The 21,726-nt window shown below is 40.7% G+C and overlaps 1 protein-coding gene and 1 pseudogene across 2 annotated transcripts in view; one reads left to right on the forward strand and one right to left on the reverse strand.

The window, feature by feature from the left end:
• Positions 1–239: 239 nt before the first annotated feature.
• On the reverse strand, positions 240–442 carry LOC139274265 (U2 spliceosomal RNA; annotated as a pseudogene).
• An 8,203-nt stretch (positions 443–8,645) lies between these two features.
• Positions 8,646–21,726, forward strand: part of ralgapa2 (Ral GTPase activating protein catalytic subunit alpha 2) — a 468,335-nt gene continuing 455,254 nt past the window's right edge. Inside the window, exons 1-5 of one of the 2 annotated variants that reach the window (XM_070889893.1) lie at positions 8,646–8,757; positions 9,605–9,716; positions 14,718–14,955; positions 15,442–15,609; positions 21,203–21,343. In XM_070889893.1, the coding sequence (XP_070745994.1) occupies positions 8,723–8,757; positions 9,605–9,716; positions 14,718–14,955; positions 15,442–15,609; positions 21,203–21,343 (694 nt within the window). In that variant the 5' untranslated portion in view covers positions 8,646–8,722. The remainder of the gene's footprint in view (positions 8,758–9,604; positions 9,717–14,717; positions 14,956–15,441; positions 15,610–21,202; positions 21,344–21,726) is intronic. The other variant, XM_070889894.1, reaches the window with a different exon arrangement.

The raw sequence follows: 21,726 nt of genomic DNA on the forward strand, positions 1-21,726 counted from the left end.
CACCCACCTCCAAAAAGCATAGGAGAACCACCTTCCTGATCCAGGGAGAACCACTTTCTGGTCATGGTTACTCCCCTGTCAGGTCAGTTACGCATGATCTTAGCCAAAAGGAACTATATATGTTTTTTTTTAAATTCGTAACCAATCGTTCCAATTCTTTGTGAAATCACAAACGCCAGAGGTCACCTTGCACACATCAAGGATCACTCTGCGCCAATGCTCTTAGCCAAAAGGCCTAGAGCCACTGCACCGTTCCTGGAAGTACTGCAATACCAGGTTCGTGCCATGGAGGTGGATGGGTCAAGCCACCCCACCCACCTCCTATTTCCAAAAAAGCAAGCATATACCTTCCTGATCCAGGGAGAACCACCTTGGGGTTATGGTGGTTACTCCCCTGTCAGGTCAGTTACGCATGATCTTAGCCAAAAGGCCGAGAAGCGACTATATATGTGCTCCACATGAACTCGCTGAACTTCAGCTTCCAGCGATTTCCCCCAGTGTCCATTTGGCTTACATCGTCCCCGTCCTCCTCGTTCATCAACCTGGCTGCAGGCTTCCTGCACATATGCGCCAAGTGACCACTGATGTTGCAATTTCTGCAGGTATATTGCTGATACCTGCAAGCTCTGGCTGTGTGTTTGCCTCCACACCTGCAACATGAGCCGTTGTTGGAAACAAAAGGCCCATTACCAGTCTATCGACTCCGACTGTCCGTGTAACTGTTTTTAAGCACACCATTAACAGGTGTTGATGGCCCCATTACTGGCCGCATTGTCCCTTGCGATGGCGTGAATCGCCGTTCAGCTAGCCATTGTCTCTGTTGAATTCCCTCTTTGGATTTGACTACATGCTCGGGCATGTCCGATTGCCACTGCCTGCCTGGGGAACTGTGTGCCGCATTAATAATGTTGACTCCCTGTCCATTTGCTGCATTTAAACCAAGATTTTTGCCAAACATCATTCTGGTCTCTTCCTCCCCTGAGATAAATGTCTGGGCCATCAAACCCGCCGTTTCCAGGGTCTAGTCTTTGGTCTCAATCAGTTTCCTGAAAACCCCAGCGTGCCCGATGCCCTCAATAAGAAAGTCTCGCAGCATCTCTGTTCTGCATGCATCTGGGAACTTACATAGGCTCGCCAGTAGCCGGAGGTCTGCCACGAAGTCTGGAACGCTTTGCCCTTCTTGCCGCTGGTGCGTATAAAACTGGTGTCTCGCCATGTACATGCTGTTCGCCGGTTTAAAGTGTTCCCCGATCAACTTACTGAGCTCTTCAAAAGTCTTGTCCGCCGACTTCTCTGGCGCTAGAAGGTCCTTCATCAGGGAATATGTCCTGGACCCACAAACCGCCAGGAGATGAGCCCTGCATTTGTCGGCCGAATCCTGTCCCAGCCATTCCTTAGTGACGAAGCTTTGCTGTAGTCTCTCAATAAAGTCGTCCCAATCATCACCAACACAGTACCTCTCGTCTGTGCTGCTAGTGGCCATGCTTGCGTGGTTTAAATCCCAGTTTCTCGTCGCCAATGATATGTCCTTACTATACAGTATAAATGCACACGAGGCCCATGCTTGAGAGAAGGTCACTCTGTGACCAGTAACTTTTATTCCAGCACTGAAGTGATGAAGGTGGGTGGAGCTTCCCCTTTTATACCTGAAAGACCAGGTTAGGAGTATCTCCCACAAGTTCACCACCTAGTGGTCAATGTTCTCAGTGTACAACTAGTCAGTTTATACATGGGTTACAATGATAGTTAAATACATGACAGAAGCATTCTTGTAAATCTTTTCTGCACCCTCTCCAAAACCTTCACATCTTTCCTAAAGTGCTGTGCCCAGAATTGGACACAGTACTTCAGTTGAGGCTGAGCCAGTGTTTTATAAAGGTTCATCATAACTTCCTTGCTTTTGTACTCTACGCCTCTATTTATGAAGCACAGGAACCCGTATGCTTTTTTTAACCGCTTTCTCAACCTGCCCTGCCATCGTTAATAATTTGTGCACATACACCCTTAGGTCTTTTTGTTCCTGCACACCCTTTAGAATTGTACCCTTTAGTTTATATTGCCTTTCCTCATTCTTGCTAGCAAAATGTATCACTTTGCACTTTATTATACACCAAAGTCTTAAGTTATTAACAAACATCAAGAAAAGCAGTGATCACAGTACCGAACCCTGGGCAACACAACTGTATACCTTCCTCTCGTCCAAAAAACAACTGTTCACCACTACTCCGTTTCCTGTCACTTAGCCAATTTCGTATCCATGCTGCCACTGTCCCTTTTATTCCATGAGCTTCAACTTTGCTGGCAAGCCTATTATGGGGCATTTTATCAAATGCTTTTTGGAAGTCCATGTACACCACATCGTCCTCATCAACCCTCTTTGTTACCTCGTCACGTTAGTTAAACACGATTTGCCGTTAACAAATTCATGTTGACTTTCCTTAATTAATGCATTCTTGTCCAAGCAACTGTTAATTTTGTCCCAAATTATCGTTTCTAAAAGCTTCCCCACTACCAAGGTTAAACTGACTGGCCTATAGTTGCTGGGTTTATTCTTACACCCTTTTTTGAACAAGTGTGTAATATTTGAAATTCTGCAGTCCTCTGGCACCAATCCCATATCCAAGGAGGATTGGAAGATTATGGCCAGTACCTCTGCAACTTTTCACCTTTTACTTCTTTCAGCATCCTAAGATGCATCCCATCTGGTCCTGGTGACTTATCTACTTTAAGTACAGCCAGCCTTTCTCGTACCTCGATCAATTTTTATCCCATCTAATATCTCAACTACCTCCTCTTTCACTATGACTTTGGCAGCATCTTCTTCCTTGGCAAAGACAGGTGCAAAGTACTCATTTAATACCTCGACCTCCATGCATAGGTGTCCATTTTGGTCTCTAATCAGCCCCACCCCTCCGCTTACTACCTATTTACTATTTATTTGCCTATAGAAGACTTTTGGATTCCCTTTTATGTTAGCTGCCCATCTATTCTCATACTCTCTTTGTCCCTCTTATTTCCTTTTTCACTTCCCCTCTGAACTTTTTATTTTCAGCCTGGTTCTCATTTGTATTCTCAACCTGAGATCTGTCATATGCCCCTTTTTCTGCTTCATCTTACTCTCTATCTCTTTTGTCATCCAGGGAGCTCTGGCTTTGGTTGCCTTACCTTTCCCCCTCATGGGAATGTACCTCGACTGTACCGGAACCATCTCCTCTTTAAAGGCAGCTCATTGTTCGATTACAGTTTTGCATACCAACCTTTGATTCCAATTTACCCGGGCCAGATCCATTCTCAACCCACTGAAATTGGCTTTCCTCCAATTAAGCATTTTTACTTTAGATTGCTCCCTGTCTTTTTCCATAGCTAGTCTAAACCTTATGATATTATGATCACTATTCCCAAAATGTTTTCCTACTGATACTTGCTCGACTTGACTCCCCTCATTCCCCAGAAGCAGAAATGCCTCTTCCTTGTTGGGCCGGAAATATACTAATTCTTCTCCCTCTCTGCCCTTTACACTATTACTATCCCAGTCTTTTAGGATAGTTGAAGTCCCCTATTATCACTATAGTTCTTGCACATCTCTGTAATTTCCCTGCAAATTGGTCCTCTATATGCTTCCCACTAGTTGGCGGCCTATAGAATACACCTAGTAGTGTAATGACACTTCTGTTGTTTCTCAACTATAACCAAATAGATTCTGTCCTTGACCCATCCAGTACATCCTCTCTCCAGCACTGTAATATTCTCAATCAATACTGCCACCCAACCTCCTTTCTTTCCTTCCCTATCTTTCCTGAACACCTTGTATCTAGGAATAATTAGTACCCAATCCTGCCCTTTATTGAGCCAGGTCTCCGTTATCGTCACAACATCATATTCCCAAGTGGTTATTTGCACCTGCAGCTCACCAACCTTATTTACCACACTTCGTGCATTCACACACATGCACTATAAACCTGTCTTAGACCTCTTTGTATTCTCTCTTAGTCTGACCCCACTTAATACTGTAGTATTACTTACCGTAGTGCTATCTGTCTCTCTCAACCCTTTGTGCACCTTGTTTCTCCTTTCTATTGCTAACTCCCGGTGCCTACCCCCCTGCAAAATTATTTAAACTCTCCCCAACAGCAATAGCAAACCTCCCCACGAGGACTTTGGTCCCAGCTCTGTTGAGGTGCAACCCGTCCGGCCTGTACAGGTCCCACCTCCCCAGAACCAGTCCCAATGTCCGAGGATTCTAAAGACAACCCTCCTGCAACATCTCTCCAGCCACGTCATGCTCTGTCCTCCTATTTCTATATTCACTAGTATGTGGCACCGGGAGTAATCTGGAGATTACTATCTTTTGAGGTTCTGCTTTTTAGTTTCTTTCCTAGCTCCCTAAAATCTGTTTGCAGGACCTTGTCCCTCTTTCTATCTATGTCGTTGCTACTAATATGGACCACGACCTCTGGTTGTTCACCCTCCCCCCTCAGAATGTTCTGCAGCTGCTCAGTGACATCCTTGACCCTGGCACTAGGCAGGTAACATACCGTCCTGGAATCATGTCAGCGGCCGCAGAAACGCCTGTCTGTTCCCCTAACAATCGACTCTCCTATCGCTATTGCTTTACTGATCTTCCTCCTCCCGCCCCTCCCAATACAGCTGAGGCTCCCATGGAGGCATGGATTTAGCTCTGGCTGTACTCCCCAGAGGAACCATCGCCCTCACCAGTATTGAATACTTGTTGGAGAGTGAGATGCACTTGGGGGATTCCTGCACTACCTGCCTGGTCCTCCTTATCTGTCTGACGGTCACCTATTCCCTCTCTGCCTGAACATTCTTACTCTGTGGGGTGACTACCTCCTGAAACGTGCCATCCATGTAGTTCTCAGTCTCACGGATGCATTGCAGTGACTGCTCTGCTGCTGCTCAAGCTCTGAAATCTGGAGCTTGAGCTTCTCCAGCTGACGACACTTCCTGCACATGTGGTTATCTAGGACATGAGAAGCATCCTGAAGTTCCCACATGCCACGGGACTGAGGTGCCCTGTCATGCCTCTAGTTAATAGACTATTAAGTAACAACAGAAATAAATTTAATACTTAAAAAAAAAAACAATCACCAACTACTCACCAATCAGCTCCTTCCCTTGTGATGATGTCACTTACCTTGTTCCCTAACAATCGTGCTCCTCCGCGCTCTTGTGTCTATCTTTATCTGGGGCTGCTCCTTTCGTTGCCCTGGAGGTCTGCTCTTTTGTCTATTAACTTAGAGACCTTGAGTTCTGTGGCTCCACTCCTTTTCAGTCAAACGTCTCCACCGAATTCCTACGCTCACAAAATTCCTCACTCTGCTTGCGATTCACTCAGTTTGTGTTCTCCCAGCTCTGTCTCCAAGCTGTGTACTCAAGAGTTGCTTTCACATATTGTGCAGGCTGCTTTAGTCTTAATGGATACAGCTGGTGGGGCAACCCTTGATTTCTACATGGAACACTCTTCCTCTTTCTCTCCTCCCCATTCTCTGGCAGAACTCCAGAATACCTATCTGACCATGCGTTCTATATTCACCTTGACCAATTGATATCATTAGTAACACATTTCCAACGTCCTCCTAATTCAGGAACAATTGGGGTATATTGCATATATTGGCCTATAATGAACGGGATATCCACACTGACATCAGATGCAGTTGGCAAGCAACCAGCTCTAATTGTGCTCCCCGTAGATAGCTCACTAATTGTGAGGGTAGGAAATTTGGCAGGGTAGCCATTACTTAAAGGCAGCCTACAACAAACTGCAGAGCCCTAACCTGCTGTTTCTCGTTGTCTGAAAAGTGCTCCAACAAACATTGCATCTGTCACCTGCTTGATGCAGACATAAACTACAGACTACTGATGTTGCTAATATCTCCTGTGGCATCCTGGAAGGAGCCAGAGGCAAAAAAACGTTGAGGGCTGCAGTAATCTTGAATGCAATGTAGTGCTAACTTCAACACTTGCTTGCAGGTCTTGTTCTTGGGGGATGGCTGCACCAGAGCCGCTGGGAGTGGATGAAATGTGGCCTGGTGCTTGATGTGAAGATCCTCTCTTGGTACAGGGCCAGCGAGGTGGTCTATCCCTCTGGGATCTACCTAGCTTTCTTCCGCCACATTCCGAGGCCACGGGAGCCTTTTCTTTGCCAGATTTTCCACGCTCTGGGCTTCCTCTGCTTTCATGCTGTAACTATTTACACCTGGACCCATCTTTTGTTTCTATACTTGAGTCATTATCACCTTTTTCTTAGCACCATCATCACTTTTTTTTGTCATTTCATCACTCTTGCCTTCAATCCTATCAGATACCACTACTGTTTGTTCTTTTGACAAATGTAGGTCCCCTGCAGTCAGAATCAGGGGAAGTCATAACTGGGAACAAAGAAATGGCAGACCAATTGAACAAGTACTTTGGTTCGGTATCCACTAAGGAGGACACAAACAACCTTCCAGATATAAAAGGGGTCAGAAGGTCTAGTAAGAAGGAGGAGTTGAGGGAAATCCTTATTAGTTGGGAAATTGTGTTGGGGAAATTGATGGGATTGAAGGCCGATAAATCCCCAGGGCCTGATGGTCTGCATTCCAGAGTACTTAAGGAGGTGGCCTCGGAAATAGCAGATGCATTGACAGTCATATTCCAACATTCCATAGACTCTGGATCAGTTCCTATGGAGTGGAGGGTAGCCAATGTAACCCCACTTTTTAAAAAAGGAGGGAGAGAGAAAGCAGGGAATTATAGACCAGTCAGCCTGACATCGGTAGTGGGTAAATTGATGGAATCAATTATTAAGGATGTCATAGCAGCGCATTTGGAAAGAGGTGACATGATAGGTCCAAGTCAGCATGGATTTGTGAAAGGGAAATCATGCTTGACAAATCTTCTGGAATTTTTTGAGGATGTTTCCAGTAGAGTGGATAAGGGAGAACCAGTTGATGTGGTGTATTTGGACTTTCAGAAGGCTTTCGACAAAGTCCCACACAAGAGATTAGTGTGCAAAGTCAAAGCACATGGGATTGGGGGTAGTGTGCTGACGTGGATTGAAAACTGGTTGGCAGACAGGAAGCAAAGAGTAGGAGTAAATGGGTACTTTTCAGAATGGCAGGCAGTGACTAGTGGGGTACCGCAAGGTTCTGTGCTGGGGCCCGAGCTGTTTACATTGTACATTAATGATTTAGATGAGGGGATTAAATATAGTATCTCCAAATTTGCGGATGACACTAAGTTGGATGGCAGTGTGAGCTGCGAGGAGGATGCTATGAGGCTGCAGAGTGACTTGGATAGGTTAGGTGAGTGGGCAAATGCATGGCAGATGAAGTATAATGTGGATAAATGTGAGGTTGTCCACTTTGGTGGTAAAAACAGAGAGACAGACTATTATCTGAATGGTGACAGATTAGGAAAAGGGGAGGTGCAACGAGACCTGGGTGTCATGGTACATCAGTCATTGAAGGTTGGCATGCCGGTACAGCAGGCGGTTAAGAAAGCAAATGGCATGTTGGCCTTCATATCGAGGGGATTTGAGTACAGGGGCAGGGAGGTGTTACTACAGTTGTACAGGGCCTTGGTAAGACCACACCTGGAGTATTGTGTACAGTTTTGGTCTCCAAACTTGAGGAAGGACCTTCTTGCTATTGAGGGAGTGCAGCGAAGGTTCACCAGACTGATTCCCGGGATGGCGGGACTGACATATCAAGAAAGACTGGATCAACTGGGCTTGTATTCACTGGAGTTCAGAAGAATGAGAGGGGATCTCATAGAAATGTTTAAAACTCTGATGGGTTTAGACAGGTTAGATGCAGGAAGAATGTTCCCAATGTTGGGCAAGTCCAGAACCAGGGGTCACAGTCTAAGGATAAGGGGTAAGCCATTTAGGACCGAGATGAGGAGAAACTTCTTCACCCAGAGAGTGGTGAACCTGTGGAATTTTCTACCACAGAGGGTTGTTGAGGCCAATTCACTAAATATATTCAAAAAGGAGTTAGATGTAGTCCTTACTACTCGGGGGATCAAGGGGTATGGCGAGAAAGCAGGAATGGGGTACTAAAGTTGCATGTTCAGCCATGAACTCATTGAATGGCGGTGCAGGCTCGAAGGGTCGAATGGCCTACTCCTGCACCTATTTTCTATGTTTTCCTGCCCCCTTTTCTCTAGTTCTGTAGTTGCTTAAAAGCTGTTCATCTCTAGTATCTTCGAATTCTGATGAAAGGTCATCTGAAATGTTAACTCTGTTTCTCTCCAAACATATGCTGTCTGACCTGCTGAGTATTTCCAGCATTTTTTTAAATTTCAGATTTGCACCATCTGAGTATTTTGCTACCCTATTGTGATCCTGCTGTAGTTATTTAGCTATTCACTTCCAATTGTCTAAAATATTCGAGATAGGGCATGTGGAGGTCATATAAAAATGGCTCTAAAAGTAAAAAGTTATTTGGAGAGAATGCAATTGATATTTTAATTTAACATGCTTTGAAGTGAATCAATGTGAAGTGCATTGATAACTTTTAGCAGCAGTTGTTGAGAGGAATCAATTGTTCCTATAGAAGTCAAGGATGCACCACATTTTGACAGTAATATTTGTCATATTTTTCAAAAGGTATTTTTGACAAATTCTGCAAATGTGTTCTTATTGGAACCCTGCACTGATGTCTCAAAGATTCTTGATGAGCAGATTGATGTGTGCAAGGCCGTCCTGAGTATCTATAGGCACATGATCATGGAATTAACCATGAGCAGAAAGACATGGTGAGTTTGAGCATTGGGCGGCACTCTTTTTATACTTACTTTATATTTATATCTTTGACATTTTGAATGAGTAAACCTGTGAAAACATTCCTCAGATGTGTGTCAACATCATTTTTAATGTAGATTTTAGTTGACGAATGATGATTTCTATTATGTATTTAAGACCAAAATAAATAGTTTACCTTAAACTGATTCTGCCTAATCAGAAGTTTGCAGGTTTTCTTCTTTAAAAAAAAATGTTAAGTTCCCACTTCCTTCTGGCTCCCTGTATCCAACATTATTTAGGTGGTGTCTTTACTTTGGCAATATTTAAAAATTCAATTCCCTTGCCACACTTAAGATGCATTGAAATATCCCTCTAATAAAAATTGGCTGATGTAACTTGCCCATTGCAGTGTTGGAATGTCAGCAGAGGTATAGGAGTCAAACCAAGGTCCTTAGCAGGGAAGTCCAATATTCTACTTCTAGGGTTATGAGACTGTTTTATTTTTTTCCTTGAAATTTTTTGCTGTTCCAGCAATTGAATTTGAAAAATGACGACTTTGCAGAGTACTATAATAGCGACAAATTTATGACTTCTCGCACCCAATGGGAAGCCTCGCCCACTAATTATGGATATTGGAAATTCATTTTCACATTGGAAATTCATTTTCACACTGCTTATGACCTTCTGATCCTTTAAATTCATATTCTTAAAGTTATGCATCTCCAGAATTCTGATATATGCTGCTAGCAGGTGAGGCTCCCCACCAGGTGCAAGAAGTTGGAAACATTACCCCTAATATGTTGATTTGGATGTGCTTTTAATATATTTTTTAATGGCTGGATATTTTTTACTTTCATACAGGGAACAACTTTTGCGAGTGTTGCTCAAGATCACTGAAACAATAATGCAAAAGCAGCAGGATTTGCACAAACGGGATATATTTGCGGAACATATGGCTGGACTACTTTTCCGGGTAAAATGTGTAAATATGGAAATATCTTATCAAAAACAATGCATATAGTGTGTGTAAAAAGCATCAACTTGTATTTAAAAAATGCAAATTAATGTCCATTGGAACATCTTTTTAGTTTCATGTCATTAGTGAAACTGACAGATCAAATGTTGATCAAGAGTTTCAGTTGATTGCACAATACCAGTTTAACACGAGTAGTGTTGGAAGACATCCAAATTGGCTCTTGTAGATTCTCAGTGGCCCTTATGTTGACTGGAATTAGGTAGCTTGTGTTATTTATGTTGGCTAATGAAGGTCATATTTTGGGTTATATCCAGTCTCATTTTTGCATCTTAAAATTATATTACAGGATTGATGTTGAGTCAAGGGAATTCCCACAGAGCAAAACCCATGTAGGTTAGCTGTTTCGTAATCAATCAGTAGTCAGTATTTTTTAATTGCCTCTGCTGAGTTTTTTGCTTACTTTGGCAGGAGCAGATATTGGGTTTTAAAAGATGATGGTTCTTAATTGCTTCCAAATCAAGTAAATTGACAGCAGAAATAGCTGTTTGATATTATCTGTAGGGTTCTTTTGCCCTCCGATTCTCTTCAAATAATATTTTAATAAGTATTCAAATTAGAAATATCCAAATTTGTATGAAGATCAAATTGTAATTTCGGTCTGCATAATTTCCAAAATATTATTTGAATTTCTGCTTATCATAAGTTTTATCTTTGCAATTTGTATTATAACTTGTTGAAAAGATCTGTCAGGCCCTCTTTGGGGATAATACAATGTAATGCTAAGGCTCTCTATTATTGCTTATAACACAAAATCCTTGGCTTCGTAGGGCCATTTCATGAGGGAAGAATTCTGTTCAGTTTCAAACAAGGCACTTGTCACCACAACCTCATTGTGGATGATTGCATTGACATTCTGGCTTTGACTGAAATTTGACTCTCAGTTGATGACGGCTTGCCCTCACTCCCAGCTATACCTTCCACCACCTGCCCTGTGAGACATGGCCATTATCAAATTACATCTTGCCCCAGCAAAACTTTCACTATCTTCCATCCTGGTTGTTTGCTATCATACGGCCCCCATCTTTGCACCCTCAAGTTCAAAGAAAGTAGACTTGAACGCATTTAGAACATAACTGGCTTACCCATCCATCACCAGATTTATCTGGATCACACCAAACTCAACCAGACCTCCGTTTCTTCTACAAAGCCCACTCATCTTGGATCATCCTAGAGAGCCAAGATAATCTTCTTCACTAACAACACAACAGCAACGGGAAGCATTCATACAGCACTTTTAATGTAGAAAAACATTCCAAGGCAATTCAGAGACATAATTGGAAACCTGTGATACTGTAATAGCTTTCTGGAATTGTCACAGCTCCTTTTAAACCGCTCTCTGCTGCCTCATACATCCTTATCTCTAACACCAAGTGTGAGGAGCTCATGGTCTTCTTTGTTGCCAAGCTCGGTATCACCCTGTCAGTGCTTTTGCTGTTGCTCACAAATCCACTGTCCACAAAGCCAAACCTTTCCCAAGTTTCCTCCTAAATGAGCTCTGAACACCTATCTGTCTCTAGTTTCTCTCCCATTTCTCACCATTCCCCGTTAAACTCATCTTATTCATAAAACCCACCTTCTGCTCCCTTGACCCCATTCCCAATAAAATACTGACAATCCAACTTCTGTTCCTGGCCCCCATACTAGCTGCCATTATATCCAAGGAGGCATAGGTTGAAAGTTTTGTATTCAACTGAAATCTGCAGTATCTATTTTGTGCTGCGAATTATTCATTTAATAAACCTAATTCTGTCTGCAAACACAAGGACTTGTGCCCACTCCAGGAAGCTATTGCAATAACAAGTGTTCTTTTTTGGTTATAGGGGAATGCTACATTACCAGCTATTGTGGCATAAGGTCACACTTCAGTTTGTGGAAGCTTATGACGGGTTTGTTTGGTGCAAAGTATGAGAAGTATGTGAGGAAGCCAAAATTATAATTAGTTGCAATCTCTGCTTTAAATTATGATAAAACTGCATCCTTTTCAAACTCATTGAAGATTCTAAGAACAGGATTTTAACTTGGAGGCAGATAAGGAGTGGCTGGGAGAGGGCTGGATTGTGATCAGGAAATTCAGGAGAATGGGTTTCCCTCAGCCCCTGGAGGCCGGTTGGGATTGGCGGGGTGGGGGGGGGGGGGCGGGAGGGGGAGGAAGGCTGGGATCTGAGGGGGGGGGAGGAGAGAGAATGGGGGCAGAAGGGCCTGGGGGGAGTCGGGAGGAGATTGGCAGAGATGGGGGTGTTGTCTAGGCAGGGGCGCAGGATCCAGCAGGTAAGTGGAAAAGCACTTACCTCCTGGATCCAGCAATCCTCGCCTCCCTTTAGCTGTCGGGTTTCCCGAGGCCTGGGAAATCCGGCTGCCCAGAGTTGAATTTAAAATTGTGATTCAAAATGAGGCACACTGCCTCATTATAATATTTAAATAGCCAACTAACCTCTTGGGAGGTGACATGCAATTGAATCTTTCAAATGCAATGAGCCTGAAATTCCGATGTCCCAGGTCCGTATTAAGTTTCTACGGACCCAGGAAGGCATCGGAAAAGCCGGTTTTCAGCGCGCAATGCGCATGCGCTGAAAACCAGCTTTTCCGATCTGTTAAGTTTCTGGCTTGACCGATCTCGCGCATATCGGGAGCGAGGACAGATCCAGGGCAAGATTTGCGATATTTACACATCTTGCCCAGCAAATGTCCTCAAAAATCTTGCGCCTGAAAAAGCAGGCGTATAGCCTACTTTTACTGGCGCAAGTGTTTAAAAACATGCATAAACATTAAAATTAAATTAAATAAACACATATGAAAACATTTTATTGTTTAAAAACCCTCCCCATTACGGTAAGTTTATTTTAAGGCATAATTAAAAAAACTTTTTTAAAAAGTCGGGAAAATATATTTTTTAGTAAGAACTTTAAATGAATCTTAAATATGTAGTGTATTTTTCTATTTTTTATTCGTGTTTTGTGTGTTTGGGAGTGGGGGGATTCTCATTCATAATAATGGGAACTCCAACTTATGGAGTTCCCATTATTATGAATGAGAAAATACTGTACCTTGATTGGCTATGTGACTCCAGCTCCAGCATACGGACATCCCAACGTGCACGTGCTCCGATGCGCAATGAGTGAATGCCTCAATATCGGAAGTTCGAGGGAGCGCAGCACCTTCAGGTAAGTGCGCTTTTTTCCCCTTTTTTCAGTAGTTTGCCCACGGGAAGACCTCGATTGGAATTTCTGGGCCATTATGTTAATGAAAACGTTGAGATTAAGTTGCTTTAGTTTTTACTGCAACAGTGAAAATAAAATAGCTACAGAAATTACTTTCTGACAGTCTGGTCATGATTTTCCTCCTAAATGGTATGCATGCCATTGCCAAAATTCTGAAAATTGTCAAAAGACCAATAAACGACAATAAATACTCAGTGTACATACTTGGTAAGCATTTAAGAACTGAACTAATATTTAGCAAAAGCAGCAGCCATTTTTAAGTTAATGTTTGTGACTAAAGCTGCTTTTCTACCACCACTTTTATGTTGATCTAAAGCAGTTTCTGCTTCATTTCAACACAAAAGAGGCGAAAGTGTGAAAACTCCCTCCAGTACTTTGTGCACAGCAGAAAAACCGTGAAACCAACAGTGTAGTATTACTGTAGTCTGCCTGAATTGAAACTTAGAGCAGGAGACATTGGGGGGAAAAATGCCCAGGACATGAGAGATTTCCCACAAGATGTCCAGTGCTTTTGCTGCTAATTTTTTTGCAGTCCATTTTGCTTCACATTTTGTTAAGTACATTTGTTGCTTTGTAATTTTTTAATATTGGTGAATTCTTTTTTAACTAGCATTATATAATGCTTGTAAAGTTTTCTAGAGATTTCAACAATGATCGTGCATGCATAATTAGAATTTACTGTAAATTTCTTCATACCTTTACACTATTTTTGCTTCATATTCCATATTTATTTTGTAATAATTACAAAACTTTTGCACTGTCTTCATTTTTTTAAATTGCCTTTTGTCTTCTGCCTTTGCTAGTCTTTATTCATGCACCTGTCTTGCCTCTATCCTTTACAAGGTTGTGGAGGTGTGTGGGATGATAGGGAGACTACTGGCTATATGAAGCAAGTAAAATATTCAGCCTGCCTTTGCTGGACATAAAAGGAGCAATCATTTTATGTTGTGATTTCTGGAAAATTTGTAGAGCAAGGATACACAGAGACAATGCAGCAGTCCTCCATTCATAGACTATTTAAAAGGAATAGTATGCAGTACAGAGACCACCACATTAAAGTGGTAAAGATCCAAAGGGTTGTGAATGTCAAAAGGAAATAAATAGATGCAGGGCTGAGTTAATGAGCTATCACAGAACTAACAGTATTACTGGTATCTATTCATTGTGTTCTGCAATGCCAGTAGAAGGGGAATTTGTATAACTCTGGTTTATCTGACCGACGTATGCACGCATAAGAATCCAGGCGAGTACATGTAGTTTGACAGCATCCTGAAAGTGTTGACTCAACTTGTAAACATAAAAGATTGAAATGTTTTACTTTGCTGTGACATGGGAAGAAGGGCAGCAATTTAGTACTAAATGAATGGACTAAAATTGAGGTTAAATAATGTCAATTTTGTAATAAAAGCATCACACTATAAAGCACTATCCAAAGAAGTAAATGAGCAGTGGATTATTATAGATTGCTATTTGCTCGCTCTTTCACCTCATTAGAATTTTCCATGTTAATTGCCATTTGTGGTGAAGTAGTCTATATCATGAATGGGTTACACTGCTCTAGTTTGCCTGGGTATAATTATGGTTAAAGTATGGCCAAATTATGGTAGTGTACACTGTTATTTCTTAGCCATATGTTGTCCCTGTACCTTTTGTGTTCCATTGTCATCATTCTTAAAAAGCTTTGATTATAATATCAAACCTTTAATTTTTTTTTCTATAGACTCTCATTGTTGCTTGGATCCGGGCTAATTTAAGTGTGTATATCTCACGAGAACTATGGGATGAGCTACTGTCTGTACTGTCTTCTCTCACTTCCTGGAATGAACTGATTACTGAATGGGCAAAAATTATGGATTCTCTTACTGTGGTGTTGGCAAGATGTGTGTACAGTCTGGATATGAATGATTTACCACTGGACAAGCTGAGTGAGCAAAAAGAAAAGAAACAAAGAGGGAGAGGTGATACAACTTGTTTATATAAGTTATTTGGGGGGGGGGGGTGCGGTTGTGCTTTTGGGGGATAGAGGAAAGGTGCTCCCATTGCCATTATCGGACTGCTTGATGGATAGTGCTCCTGTATCCCATTGTATTGTCACAATGAAGGCCTGTTTTTGATATCCTTGAGTTGCGAGATGGGAGGACGGAAAGTGTTTGGCAGCAGACCATACAAGATGAAGATTTGCTTCAGTTGTTCCTGTCCCATCCAGTTAATCAAAATGGGGAAAAATTTAGGTTTAAAAAGTGTAATTTTATTTAATTATTAGTTTGTACATTTTATTATGAATATGCAAAATTCACAATTCAATACGTTTATAAATATATAGATCCTTAATGTGCTAGATTGTTGTGCAGGAATGTCATTTATACATTATCAATATTCAGTTAAATGAATTAACAATATGTAGATCGAAATCTAATATATTTTATGCATCATTAACTTTTAAGGTATATATCAAGATCTGAGTAAGGTAACTGGAGTAGGTAGGTCCTTTTCTCTGAGTTGGAGAAGTCAAACTGATGGCACACAAGAACATATGCGATTTAGAAGTGCTACTACCTCTGGTGCCCCAGGAGTTGAAAAGGCCAGAAATATTGTTCGTCAGAAAGCAACAGGTAAGCTTGCTGAAGGGCTAAATTATTCATCAACTGCATATATTTTTGAAAGATACAATTTATTTTTCTAACCTGATGTCATGTTTTACATGCTTATTGTGGGTTTTTATATTAATAACTTTTGGTAATTATGGATTAGTCATCAACTCTAATTCTGAATGTTTTTTGAGTTTGTTTTCAGAATCAAGAGCCAAATGCTTAGTTGCTTCTGGCCTCTTCTTCACTCACTTTCCTGCCCCCCACTCGATTTCCTCTGCTCCTTAATAACCTAGAACAATCTGAAGTCTTATTAGCCATTTCCCTGGAGTTCTCATTAGACTCTCTTCCTCTATAAAGCTACCACTTCCTCCCTTGATTGCCTTTCAACCTAGTTCCTTACTCCTGAACTCCCCTTACTTGGCCCCATACTGACCTCACATTGTCAATCTCTTCATGCTTTGCTTCCATCTTTCTCAAAACTGTTCTCATCACTCCTTTCCTTGAAGAATCCATACTCAACTCTTCTGACTTTGTATATTACCCTTCCCTCTCGCTCCAAGGTCATTGATGCATTAAGGTATATGCAACTATAATCTGTCATTTCCCACCACCCTCATCTGGCTTTTGACCAGCTCACAGCACATAATAAGTTAAGAAATAGGAGTAGAAATAGGTGATTCAGCCCTTCGAGCCTGCTCCGCCATTCAATAAGATCATGGTTGATCTTCGACCTCAACTCCACCATTTCGCACTATCCCCATATCCCTTGATTCCCTTAGTATACAAAAATCTATTGATCTTTGTCTTAAATATACTCAGCCACTGAACATTTACAGTCCCCTGGGGTAGAGAATTCCAGTGATTCACAACCCTTTGAATGAAGAAATTGCTCCTCATTTCAGTCCTAAATGGCTGACTCCTTATTCTGAGACTTTGATCCCGAATTCTAGACTCCCAAGGCAGGAGAAATATCCTCCCAGCATCTACCCTGTCAAGCCTCTTAAGAATTTTATATGTTTCAATGAGATCACCTCTCATTCTTCTAAACTCTTGAGAATATAGGTGTAGTCTACTCAATCTCTCTTCGTAGGACAATCCCTCCATCCTAGGAATCAGTCTAGTGAACTTTTGTTGCACTCCCTCTAAGGCAAGTATATCCTTCATTGGGTAAGGAGACCAAAACTGTACAGAGTACTCCATGTGTGGTCTCACCTAGGCCATTTTTAATTGCAGTAGGACTTCTTTAATCTTGTATTCCAATCCTTTTGTAATAAAGGCTAACATACTATTTGCTTTCTGAATTGCTTGCTGTACCTGCATGTTAACTTTCTGTAGATTCATGTGCAAGGACACCCAGATCCCTCTGAATACCAAGACAACTTACTTATTCAAAGTCACATGCTGTGCTTATCTTGTCCTCAATCTCTTCATTGTCATGGCCACTTCATTCTCTTCTACGTTCTTCCTTGCATAGTCCACATCCATGAAACTGCACTTTTCTAGCTCCATTCCCACGTACTCCAATGAGGCTAGTGAATCTCCTCAGATTCTTCTCTAATGCAAGTGCATGTACACCAGAGCTGCATCCTTGTTATGTTCATTATATACATGCCACCTCTAAATGACATCATCTGCAAATGCAGGGTCAGCTCCCACATATAAATTGGCAATGCCCAACTCTTCCCAACATCACTGATTTCAGGATTTTGTCGATTACTAACAAGAAGTCCTGGGTGAATGCTAACTTCCCCCTCCATTAAAGGCTGCTCATTTAGCCATTACGCCCCATCCTCTACAACATCCTTCCAAAAACATTTGGCCTTGCTAACTCTCCTTTTGCCTTTATAGCCTCCTAAAAGCATATTTCTTCAACTATTCTATGGTCTTTTTCTCTTTTTCCCCACCCCAGAAATTTTCTATATTTCCTGCTTTTCTGTAAATTGCTTTCAGATCTTTTACATGAGGAGCACTGTACCAATATAAATGTTAATATAGTTATAGGTACCTTTTAATTATGTACATTGGTTTTTGCCTCACTGCACAGTTCTTTTTCTTGTCGTTAGTGGTGGCTCAATTAACTATTTTTGATCAGGAATTTGGAACAATATATGCTCAAATATCTTAATTTAATTTGATGTCATTTGAATAACTGCTAAATTCTAAGGGGCCAATTTTCCACATGGCCGAATTTTGGCGCAGTTGTAGAGGTACGTCCTATTTTTTAGTGGCTGATTGTGCCAAAAAAAAGTTGCAAGTAATAAATTTTGAATTTGGAGCGGCGCAGATTGCCTTTAAGCTCTGTGGGTGGAGCTTAAGGTCTGCGCCAGAAACTGAGGTTGTCAGGGTAACGAGGGACACACTGAAGGGCTGAGGCTGGAAAGTGAAACATATGCTGCTCCTATCCTCGGCTGAAAGGCACCCTCCCCCACCCCCCGCCGGTGCCGCTGTTATCCCGGGCCGATTGGCCCCGCCCCCGGTGCCGCTGCTATCCTGGGTCGAAAGGCCCCCCCCCGCTCTTGGTGCTGGTGCTGTCTCTTCAGCTTCGCTAAAACAATGGCGTCTTCTCTGCGCTGATTTTCTCTTCCCTGCGCCAATTTCTTTAAGTTCAGGTAAGGTTTTTCAGAACGGTGCACCATGCCGTTTTTGAAAAAAATCCGAGTTGGCCAAACTCACTTAAATGGCCAAAAGTGGCGCACCTGGCAGCCGGCACCCCCAGTGACATCAAAAAATCGTGAACTAAAAATAATTGCCCGTAAGTAGTTTAGGATGGCGCAGAAACTTTGGCGAAACTTGCAGATTTTAGTCTGCTCCAAAAAAAACAGCGTAGGCCAAAAAAACTGAGCAGAATGGTGGTGAAAATTCAGCCCTAGAACTTGTACTATAAATCCATATACTACAAGCTGAGAAGTTAGTATAATGTGTAAATGGAGCTAGAATACTTGCTTTATATTCATTTATAGCTTACTCTTGAAAGATTAAAAAAGAACTATAATTAGAGTTTTATTTTTAATTATATTTATTTAATGGCAATTCACTTAAGAGGAATCACATTTCCAATGTTACTTATGTATTTAATGCTTAAAAACACGAGGATTTTACTATCCTTTTCAGTATACGTGCACAAGGATTTTTTAAATGAGGTTTTTAATTTACTTTTTTTCTAATTTAACATTTGTGTTTTGTGTAAACTTGACTTTGCAAAATGTATTTATGCTGTAAACAAAGAACATTTTAAAATAAACTGATAATTTCAATTGTACAGTTCAATCAATCAATGATTGATCTGTACAAATCATAAGTTACATGGTATATTTAAAATACAGCAAATAAAATAAAATAAATGCAAGATATGCACGTATACGGGTACAGATTGAAGTTTAATGTCTGCTCGTTAAGTTTCTATGATAGTTGCTTAATTGCCATCATACAATGATGTTGAACAGTTTGTGCCACTACATATAGTTAAGTGCTGCTTTGCCAATTCTGGATTTTAGAATCACAGGCCTGAAAGGAACCTGAGTGAAAGGGCCAGTGTGGAAGTGCACACTATACACAGATTTGTATAGCATGTGTTTTGTCATGGGTTTTGAAATGATGTCAATTGCAGGAGAGTGGACCAACCACAAGGTTCTTTTCATTCTGCTGTAGTGTGTCATTACTTATTTTACAAGGAATTATCCATAGAATTTCTCCTTTGTGTGCTGTGTAGTCTTAGAGATACATGTGTGTCCCACTGGCCATAAATAGAGATCTTTTTATTATTAACTGTAGGACTTGATGAAACAGTAGATTTCCATTTTTTGGGGTTTCCTTGTAAAGAGTGAAGCCTAAAGATAAAAGTCAAGCAGATGGTGCATATTCGGTTTCTCAGGTGCCATTGCTGGCTGATACCGGGTTACAAAGCTATTGGCAAACAAACTTACCCCATTGACAGTTAACAAATTGGCGTGATTTGCATGTTTGATTTTCTTAAACCCTTCAGCTTTCACGCTCGATCATTTTTGTATTCCTTCAGCTTTTTAAAATTAACACCAGATTTGTAAATCAGCGTGGATTCTTCTTAATAAATAATGACTAACTACAAACTTCTTTTAAACAAGGCCCTTTGTGCTTAATATCTTTATTACTGTGATTTGATGTAATTAGTTGTTAAAAGGTATATAGATTTGCCAGATGGACAAGTCTTTAATAATGAGTGCTGTTTTTAAATATGCTGCATCTGTGTATATAAGTGAGATGAAATGGATGTTTGCTGCCTTCACTTTCCCTTATGATGAATAGCTTGCCTAATTGGATTTTCCTTGCAGTGAACATCAGAGTAATATGTTTTGCTGTATATTGATTCTGGCACAGAACAAATGGCAGTTTTAATTTTTCTTTGTCTATATAATTGAAGGTGCCATTTGAAAATACCGGTGAAAGAAAGTACAACAGTGCAATCACTGACTAAAATATCAGATGGTTCATTGCAGAAGTTTTTATGCAGTGTAATTCAGACTTGTGGCATACCCCTGACTTTAGCCAGTAATGGGTAATTAACTCTTTCCAAGTGTTGAGATTCTTTTTTTTTTATCCCGTATGCCTTCAGTACTGTAGAACACTTATTTGTTAGACGTGCAGCTGCCTTTTAATATTTTATTATAGTATTATTGCAATGTCTTGTCAAGTGCAAGTAACATCGTTAACTAGATGTTTTAAGATGTAATCAGTATATAAGTTGTGTTTAAGTTATTGTGACAATAGAAGCAACCAATTTATTTGAACAGATACTACCACTTATTATGCACCATGTTGGAGCGTTCGGGATTTTTAATTCCCCATGTAAGAGAAATTTAGACTTTTTGCATCTGTGGATTATTATAACAGCTTCCAGTATCATTTATTTATAATGCCCCAGGATCACATATTCTCTCCCTGTAATTGACAGAGCCAAGGCTGGCATCTCACTCTGATGTGGTGCATTAAAATGTTAATATTAGGGAAGAACAGTTCAATTCCCCATATCATTTCTGATTATATATGCAGAATCTGAGATTTATGATTTTGTAATACAACTATATTGGTGACAAATGGAGCAAAGCAAAACATGACTGAAGATTAGGCTGTCAAAAATGAAGAAATGTGCAATATTTGAGCTGTGCCCTCTGTTCCAAACTTGTGGTCGTGGCTAAAATTTTGTTTTAGCATTTTTCTGGCAGCTAACGTTAAACTTCACTGTTCTGGCTAACCAGTGTGGTACCACAATGTCTCATTCAAATGATTGTGTCCATTTACATTCCTCCATGTGTATTAAAACTGTACAAACCTACAAATACATTCTTCTATGTATTTATTTCTGGGATTGAGCCGGAACAGGAGAAATTCTGAACTAAAAGTGATATTGTGTGAGATCTTGCAGTATCACCTGAGTGAGCTACAAACTTCTGAATTCAAGTGCATTTTATTTAAAAAAAATAATAATCATAAAAGCAGCAGAGAGGTGAAACTTTAGCGTAACAGGAAAAGGCCACAAAGTAATGACATCTATAATAATAATTATATATCTTGTGTATTGTCAAATATGCATTATTTTTATCTATTTTAATTCTCTTTGCCTGCTTTATTTCTTTGGAAGCTAAGCGAAGCCAATCTATCAGCAACTGTGTGCATCTTTATGAGGCTTTGCCAAGCACTAAAAGTGTGCCTCTACTGCTTCACACTGTGAGCTCTCTCTTACCTGGTATCACTCATGCCTCTTCCTCTCAGAAACTGTCAGGTACTGTACTCAAAGCTGTATTTCCTCATACTATCTCTTAATTTTCTTCACTCTGCTCTTAGTTTCTTTCCACCTGGCATTTATGACATTGTGTATTGATGGAGTTGAACAGTCATTGAAATGTGTAAAGTGTACATTTAGTCAACAGCCTATTTGTATTTTTTTGTGTCATTAAACTACTCCTAAATCAATGCAAATGATTAATATCTTCAGTGACACATTGATAATTATTGTCATAAATTTAAAAAATGAGAGTGGGATGCAAATGCACAGGCTTTATCCATAAATATTTATTAGAAATTTTAATAAATAGCTGCCACTTTCTGAGGGAAAAGTAGCTAGTAATAAATTTGTAGATTTATCTTAATGTTGTCAAGGTCACA

The sequence above is a fragment of the Pristiophorus japonicus genome, chromosome 9, assembly GCF_044704955.1.
Source record: "Pristiophorus japonicus isolate sPriJap1 chromosome 9, sPriJap1.hap1, whole genome shotgun sequence".
Taxonomy (NCBI): Eukaryota; Metazoa; Chordata; class Chondrichthyes; family Pristiophoridae; genus Pristiophorus; species Pristiophorus japonicus.